Source organism: Elgaria multicarinata, chromosome 1 (assembly GCF_023053635.1).
Source record: "Elgaria multicarinata webbii isolate HBS135686 ecotype San Diego chromosome 1, rElgMul1.1.pri, whole genome shotgun sequence".
Lineage (NCBI taxonomy): Eukaryota > Metazoa > Chordata > Lepidosauria > Squamata > Anguidae > Elgaria > Elgaria multicarinata.
Genome location: NC_086171.1, coordinates 112,034,118 through 112,042,633, shown reverse-complemented (window position 1 = coordinate 112,042,633; position 8,516 = coordinate 112,034,118). Strand labels below are relative to the sequence as shown.

Genomic DNA, 8,516 nt, shown 5'->3' with positions numbered 1-8,516 from the left:
ATGAGATTCCCATTGACGCTCATTACATGTTAAAAAGTATATTTTTAAAGAAAATTGAAATTAAATTTTGAAAAAGAAACGAACGCTCCACCAACCACAGGCAAGAATAGGAAAGCAGCAGGGTTTTAACTGAGCAGTCTATAGGTTTTTCAGAAACAGCATTGAAAAAAGGTCGCTAATCGTTTTCTCAAAGACACTTTTGATGGAATGAGGGTTTTGTTTTGCTTCCAACCCCCCCCCCCCAAAAAAAACCCCTTCTTTCTCCCTCAGACCTCCACCAATTACAGTTCTTTCTGGCACTTGTAAATTTCGGGAAGATTGGTGAAACCCCCTCCCCCAATGATCACAGTTTAAAATATTTTTTTATTTTTTTACTCAGGAGCCTCAACTAGACCTGCCACAACCTTGGCAGCTTTATGATCTGGAACATTTTTTGCTGGTGGGTCATTTCTAGACAAAGATGGATTGCACGAGAGCAGCACCACTGTTTTCTTCTCTTCATTTAGTAATATTGTTAGGCAGGAGAGAGAGAAAAGGTGAAAACAAAGAGGGAAGATGGGAGGTGGAGTGCTACCAAAAAATAAAATAAAAAATATCCTTGACAAGGAAACCAAAAAAGGCAATGTGTTTTTCCACTTGGACTGTATAGGCCTCCTCCCATTGGGTTCATGGTGAAAGTCTTAAGAACTGCCTCAAGAGGCCCATTTAGTCAGCTTTCCATTTTCAACAATGGCCAGGCTAGGACAAGTAATTCAGATCATATATTCCGACAGTGTGCAAGTTTCATCATGAGAACGAAGTATTGCTGCTCTTTTTTCCATTCCATTTTCTGGATCTAAATACTCTCTTTCCCTGAAAAATACTAATCTGTTGTTTTAAAGGGTGAAAAGCTCAAAATATTTCTAAGCCACAACAGACGGGTATGAGGTGCCTGTGGGGTATAAACTGCCAAATATTGTTGCTAAGCAACCACTTCATCGTGGCAGAGCTCTTATATCGAAATTAATGGCAGTTACGGGAGCAGCAGTGTTTCAGATACATTGGCTAGTTTTGATTAATAGCACAAGCTAAAAAAAAGGGCTTTCTTCTCTTTTCCTATCATTCATCAAGTCTGTTTTTCCATGCCTAGAGCTCTCACTATTTAGGGCTAAAGCCATCAAGTATTCGCCAATGTTGCAAAAGAAGAAACCTAGTTTGGTGGAAGAGCATTCATTCTAACATGCTATTCCACTCACCCCGATGGCCATCGCAAGTGGCTTGGTCTAGCATGTTTTACCTCAAGTTTGTGTAGACCAGCCTTTCTACACAAACTTGGGAGATGTTTTGGACATCTCCCAGTGTTTCTCACCATTTGCCATGCTGAGGGTGATGGGAGTCATGTCCCCAAGATATCTGGTACTACCAGGTTGTGGAAGCCTGGTGTAGACTGGGCTTTAACCTTACCCCATCCCAACTGTCTTTTCTTACATGCAGCAAAAGTGCAAATCCCCCACTCCTGAGTATTATTAATGCTAACTTGCATTTTAAAATGTGCTTCGATTCATAGGTGTATTATGAGACCAGAATTTTCTTGCCTGAGAACTTTTGTTCCAAGGGTTACCAGGTTTTTGCCTGGAGATGGTGTCTGTCACTTCAAGGCATGTAGGATAGGTAGCCATCTGGCTTCCACTGGTCCCTTTATCTACCCTCCTCTCCCTCTTGTAGCTGAAAGCTGCAACCTAGCAAAGGAATCTTCTGGAATACTGACTGTATCTTTTCTAGGTGTTCTTAAAGAACATGTTAATTGTCCTTTTATTCACCCGAAGAAGCAAACTCCTGCAAAGGGAAGCTCATGACAAAAAGCGTACTAATCCTGCATCACAGGAATTGCTGCAAGAGACTGTGACATTTCTAGAACTTCTGCTTTTTGTGATGCTTTGAGATCTTTTGAAATACTTCAAAAAGTTGGCCCACTTCTTTGCTTCACCTTGGTTTGTAATAAAAGGAAGTGCAAGGATGTTCTATTAAAATAAAAATAATTTATTAAAACTTATCTGTTCAAAAAGACAACTTCACTGAAGTTTGTCTGTTCTTAAGTCAGTACTTTCAGCATTTGTAGGAGTGTACAACACAACCAACGTTTATATACATATATTTATACACACACACACCGACACAATACTCAGCTGTCATTTGAAGTCTAGGCCAAATTCTGCTCCAAGCTGCATCTCAGCTCAGGCAGAATTTTGACCCTAGCTAATTATCTGGTCAGTATACTTTGCTTTTTAAGGCAGCCAATCTCCTCTTTACCAATCTGCATCAAATTATGCAGGGACGTCAGAAAGTCTGTCCACCGGGTATATGGAAGTCTGCTACAGTTTGTGGACAGTTGCATGATCTGTAGAGAATAGAACCTGCGTAAGGCAGCTTAGAGATTGTTTAGAAAAACTAGAAAGGCAGCTAATTACTCAACAGCATTTTCCAAGTCCCAGAAGGGATCTATCTGTATAGAGCAACTCTAGAGCTGGTTTACTTTTGACAGTGGAGGCTGATCTTATCTGACTTCGAGTGTCAGCTCATCCAGGTTAACATGGAGTTGGACAACCAACAGCATCTTGGTACTGCGTAACACATTCCTTCCCAATGCCGTTTTTATATGGAAAGTCAACTTTCCGTAGCAACTGTCCAGCAGTTTTGCTTGTTTTTCCTCTTCAATACCGGAGAGTTGGAAGACTGCCAGAGTCAATACGTCCATCCACTGAAAAATTAAAGTTACATTTGAGCACATCTCCTGTACATTCAGTTTACAGAGTCCACCAAGTCTTGCAAAGGCAATGTCTTCCTCCTCTATGAGCAAAAATGGCTCTTTGGTTTCTCTTTTCTTTCCTGCTGCACTTGAGAGTTCAGGTCCCCTGAGGCTCCCTGCTAATAGGGGACTTTTTACACAACTCCTGGTAGAATTCGGAGTCCAGGAACCGTGGGTAAGAGTTATTCTCCATCAGACTGTAGACTCTCTTCTGGGCTGCACTGAAGCAAGTATGCGTTACCTCTTGGAGGCTCTGGGCAATAGTGTTCTTGGTTTGAAAGTCTATGTTGATCTGAAATAAAAGGAGAAAGAATTTGTAACCAGATGTGTAGACCACCCTAGATCAGACCAAACGTTCATTTAGGTTTATCACTCTCTCCCACAGTGTCCATTCAGATGCCTTAAGGCACCCAGGTTGTAGGTGGGACAACCATCCTATACTGCTTCCCCAAGTACTTAGTAATCAGAGGCAGACTGTCTCAAAATACAGAGGTTGCATTTAGCTGTCATGGCTAAGAATGATTTGGAGGGCACCAGGTTGGGGGAAGCTTTTTTAGGGGCTATTTTGAGTTGTATTTAAAAAAACCTGAACAGATTCCCATGGAGAATTGTTCATGGAAACTGATATATCAGAACTGACAATCTATGTGGACTTTTTAAACAGATGTTCTGGAGTAAGAGTCTATAGATGCCTGCTAAGATTAAAAATTCATATGGGTTCTCAATTTTGACGTCACATTTTCCAAGTAGATACCTCCCGGGGGATAATTCCAAATGCCCCGTAACTAAGGAAACCAAGCCCTGGAAAAAAACACTCCTGATTCTAGCAACCACATTGAACAGGCAGAACAGAAAGTTATGATATACTTTTTATATATATATGGGGTTTTCTGCTTACCTCTTTGGGAGCTTCCTTTTCAATAAAGTCACTGTAAATCTTCTTAGCCTTTGCAGTCAGCTTTTGAGGGGACTTGATTTTCTTGAATTCCTCACAAGCCAGCCAGAAGTCGATGTTCTCTTCACAAAACTCAGATTTCAGGAATGCCCTGAAAGCTGCCAGACCATCTGCAAAGAAAGGTGAAAAAGATGGATTAGCTCAAAGCAATCCCAGGAATGTTGTGTGCATATACATACTTCTCTTCCTTTCTCAGGTCCTAATCTCGTTCTGTCTGTATCTTCTCTAGATTTAAATTAAATGTACCAGAACATATTTTTTTTTTTAAAAAAAGAAGATTTGAGTAGTCTCAAGCAACTGGCCAATTTCCACATATTTAAACATTAAAATTTGCAACACTATTTTTAAAAAAATCTTTCCGAAAATGCCTTTGAAGTGAAAAAGAGGAAGGGAATCTTGTACAACTTCTCCTCTGCAGTTTGATATATATTAACCTTTAGGCTGGAGTAAATGTTTATGGAGCGGCTATAAACTCCTGGAAGACAACTGTAATGGAAAAGGTGACTCAAAGTCCACCCAGCGGCAAATGTGACATAATTAAGGAGATTTGTCCTTTGTTTTGTTAGATAAGCAAGAATGTGGATTCTCTTGCATAGCTGCACAGTGAACTGAGCTTTTCTAAAATCCACTTTTACAAGGCTTGCAGGAACGCATCTCATGAATGGAAGTGTACAGGGGCACAATGTGTGCTTTTCTTGCTCATAGTAACCAATAGTAGAGGCATCTCCGTGCAGGAGACCAGTGCCATATCTTTAGCCAGGGACCATTTAAATTGATGGCAAAGGCTCCTGAAGATTGCAAGAGCTTTGAATGAGACTAAGGTTAAGCGCCTTGTAGCCCTAAGACTTTCTCTATGTTGTGGAGGTTCCCTAATTTAGTTAGGAAAGGTTCTGAAAATCTTGCTTTTTATTTTTTTGGAAGTTTCTAGTTCTCTCAAGGCTGGAAGAACTACTTCAGAATATGGCACAGTAACTGAACAGGCTTCTTGCTTTCTTTTTTTAAAAATTAACTAAAGTTCAAGACTGCATGAAGATCATGTCCCAGGTAAAGGACACTAACTGAACCTGCAAAGGAGTTGGTACCCCATGACCACCAGATTTTGGGCCAGGTGGCCAGCATGGGAACTTGGGGGTTGCAGATGCATGTTGAACCCACAAGATGCCAGAGGGACGCTACAAGGGATATATCACCTGAGGTTACGGGGATGGATTTAGAATAGTAGCTAACTCTTCCTCACAGTACTAGACGTTTCATGCAAGAGTGGAGCCCAGCAGGTACAGCTCACTGCACACATGGCTGTTTTACTTTCCTACAGGGTTGACTCCTACAAGAACAAGTCGTGTGAGCACCCTTCTGCACACTGTATGGCCACATTCAAGAGCTCTGCAAATGTATCCTCCAGTTTACATCGCTCCAAAGGAATGCAAGGCCAGCTAAAAATACAGGCTAACTACAGGGATTGCCGCATAAAAACAGTTTCATGAGCCAGCTCTTGCCACGGGAAGTGCTTCGGAGCTATGCATGACAAGGAAAATTCTTTCTATGAATTTCAGCCCCTAGGCAGCTTGAAATGCTGATTATTTAAAAGCAAGTCCAGGCAAAAGGTAGATCTAGATCTAATGGTAGATCTCTGAATTTCTGGACTTCGTGCAAATCTTTGTGGCTGCAACAATCAAGACAGCCCACGGTGGGTTGTTTAAGCCAAAGTGGGCTGTGGCACGTGCCGGCTGGGTTTTGAATATTTTGTTTAACCCATGCATAACGCACAGTCCCTGGGTTTGCATGACACAAGCCCCAGCTGGGTGTTGAATACACAAAATGGCCCCATGCACAAGTTGCAGCCCACAGTAGCTTAAATAAGCCATAGTGGGCTTTTTGATCATACACACCAGGTCACTGACTCCTGCTCCAAATTACACTACTAAAAATGAAAAACATTTGTGGTAACCAGGAGTGGATTTGTGCATGCCAGGACTATGAACTCCATTCAGTTCTGGTCCTCAAAATTAAGTCCTAGGCCCATAATTCTTTAATTCTAAACCTTTATTTTGCACCAAGCTGTGGTTGGTAGATCTCAGGATTATAGTAAAAACAAAGTAATTCCTGCTGAAGTATGCAAACCACAAGCATAAATGTCTATTCAGTATTCTGATGTGCAAAGAAGGAGATTTTTCCTATCTGATGGAGCATCTTTTCCAAGGGAAACCATCAAAAAGAACAGAAATGCCATTCTGTTTTGGTTAGTTAGTGCCTCACTCCTTAGGGTAACTTACATTTGCTAGCCAGAAGTTCATCAAACGCTTCCGACCAGAGCTGGGCTTCCTCTGGAGATGGTCTGTAAAGAGACAGAATATATATTTTGTTAAATAAGAGCACAACTTTTGTTGTTTATTTGATAGATTTAAAATACTGGGGTGGGTGGGAATCAAAGATCTACTGTGTGAAAAATGAAATATATACCTGAAATGTGCCTTTTGCTGTGCCTTCTTGCTGGCCTTTGCATTGGTAGAACTAGAAGAATTCTGCAGGAAATAACTCAATCTTGATTTCCAATCTTTCATGCTAGGATGAGAGGAGAGGGGAAAAAATCAAGTAAGTTCAACTGTAGCCTTGTTTTAAAAATGCAGAGAAATCAGAATATGCAGTCAGTGAACATTCTAGCATAGCATCTACACTGCTAACTTCAGGCACTTGGTTCACACATGCACATACATTTTAGTTCATCACTTGATGGCTGGCATCTGAATGTATGAATCAACTCCACTGAAAGGCATTGTATTTGAGGTAAGACAGTTCCATCTACCCTGCTTGAGCCTTGGTAGCCAATTCATACATATGCAGTTCGTATCTTGCATATTCATTACTTGATGCCTGCATCTGCAAACCAACAAGGACCACTCAGAAGACTTGCTTTGGTAGCGTCAGTGGCATATTCTGAGATTGAAATGCTCAATGCAACATTTTTTCTGGAGTTGTTGATCGTGCCACCCTGTTCCACATATGCCAGATTTTTGAGAACTGGACTGCAATTCTCAAGTCCCTTTTAATAGAAAGGTAGGATTTATATATGGCTACCCACCCCTCCAAACCCAACTCTATGCACACTTCCTTGTGAGTAGATCCAATTGTATTCAATGGAATTTACTTCCAACACCCCACCCCCCCATGCATAGGATTCTCTCTTTCCTGGTCTTTGGAAATCATTCAACTTTCAAACCTGTATTATTAGCATGCTGCAGGCTGATTTAATATTGGCACAACACTGTGACATCCTCAGAATAAGGTGCTGCAGAAGGTAGGCAGACAAATCACCTTTGCCAGCTCTAACCTACAACCAGGATGCTTTTCAAATACCTTTTGTTCCATTCATCTCTAGAAATGATGCAAAGCAGCCAATAAATCCTTGTAGGATTTTGCTATCTTGCACAAGCATGCCATACAACTTTTGAAAGGGGAAATTTATTTTAAACGACTTTTCTGCAAAATCAAGCCAAGACATAGGCAACATCCAATGGGAAAAACTAGCCAGATTTACAAAAGTCTAGCCTATAACTGAACTTCGTGACTCCTTACACTAAAAGGAAAGATTCTTTCAAAAGAATCTGACTTAGTTCTGATTTTAGTTAAGAATGTTTGCAGATCTGAATTTGCAAATATATTTCCAAGAGGCATGCAAATATACCATAATTTTGCCAACCTGAAACTCAGCAGCTATTATTATTATTATTATTAAATAACTCCACAGAAAGGCAAGAGACATGGTTCAGCCACCGTCAAGCACTTCTGAGCTCCCATTGACTTCAATAGAAAAGAGTTCAGCTACAATCTCAAGCACATCTACTACTGGGAAAGACCCTTTGAACATAGCGAGACTTAACTTCAGCCTAAAGCAGCACAGGACTTCGCAGTGTAAGAACACTCTAGGATGGTCTGAAAAACACACTACAAACATCATGCTTATTCCCAGAACAGATACCAATCACATCCGCATCCCTTGCTCTAAAACACAGCTAAGAATATCCTCCGGTCTTGCCGGCGCAGGACCACGCAAAGCCTCCGAAGCGCACAGAACTCTTCGCCAAAAAGCAGCCTGTGCAACTTCTAACCTTGCAAACCGCCTTCGCCAGAACCGCAGGCGTGCAAAGGAAAACCCATTGATCACATCAGCGAGTAAGTTTCGAGTGTTGTCCCTAAGGCTATAACCACTACCTAGAACAACTCTGCTCATAACTTTAATGCTTTATGCAAACGGATCGTTTTCTGAAAGAAAAAGGGCAAACCAGCCTTTCTAGTTATCACCCACTGGAATAATAATAATAATAACCCGCTACGAGCGAGAAAAGGAAGATAATAATAATTTTTTTTTATTGTTTTTTTAAACCAACTATCCCAAAACTTACAGCGTTTTTTTCATCTTCCCCTTTTTCTCCTCTTTGCTGTGGCAGTGGCTGGCGCTTCTCTCCATTTGGTTGCAGTTGTGCTGGAGAGCCAGAAAAATTGCACTCTGCATACTCCTTGCGTGTAGGACGGCTCTCCTTTCCTCCCCGCAGGCTACACTAGAAAACACTCTAGCGGCTGTTCAGCCCAGGCGGCTCTTTTATGCAGGAAGGAGGGCGCGGGAGGGGCTTCGGCCGTACGCTAATTGGCTGAGGCAAGGGACAAATCAAAGAACACCTCCCAAACAAGGCGTTCGTAAGCAAAGGGTGCTTGTAAGTACACGCTCTGACGCAGAGAAGTGATCTAGTTTAGCAGCAGCCGGGCTGTTGCAAGCTTCTC

General features: G+C 41.5%; 1 protein-coding gene across 1 annotated transcript; it reads right to left on the bottom strand.

Annotated features, from left to right (window-relative positions):
* Positions 1 to 1,998: 1,998 nt before the first annotated feature.
* On the bottom strand, positions 1,999 to 8,286 carry RGS2 (regulator of G protein signaling 2). The gene is made up of 5 exons (XM_063134938.1): positions 8,141 to 8,286; positions 6,201 to 6,302; positions 6,014 to 6,075; positions 3,684 to 3,850; positions 1,999 to 3,077 (listed from the first exon to the last, which is right to left on the bottom strand). Exons 1-5 carry the CDS (start codon positions 8,248 to 8,250, stop codon positions 2,883 to 2,885), a joined length of 636 nt encoding a protein of 211 aa, XP_062991008.1. The 5' UTR covers positions 8,251 to 8,286; the 3' UTR covers positions 1,999 to 2,882.
* Between the last annotated feature and the right edge of the window lie 230 nt (positions 8,287 to 8,516).

Bases quoted from the DNA above. Each gene is read 5' to 3' on its own strand.
- RGS2 (XM_063134938.1), bottom strand. From the start codon at position 8,250: ATGCAGAGTGCAATTTTTCTGGCTCTCCAGCACAACTGCAACCAAATG. The intron at 6,076-6,200 runs GTATATATTTCA...GTCTCTTTACAG, and splicing joins CAGCAAAAGGCACATTTCAG to ACCATCTCCAGAGGAAGCCC. The intron at 3,851-6,013 runs GTAAGTTACCCT...CTTTCTTTGCAG, and splicing joins TGAACTTCTGGCTAGCAAAT to ATGGTCTGGCAGCTTTCAGG.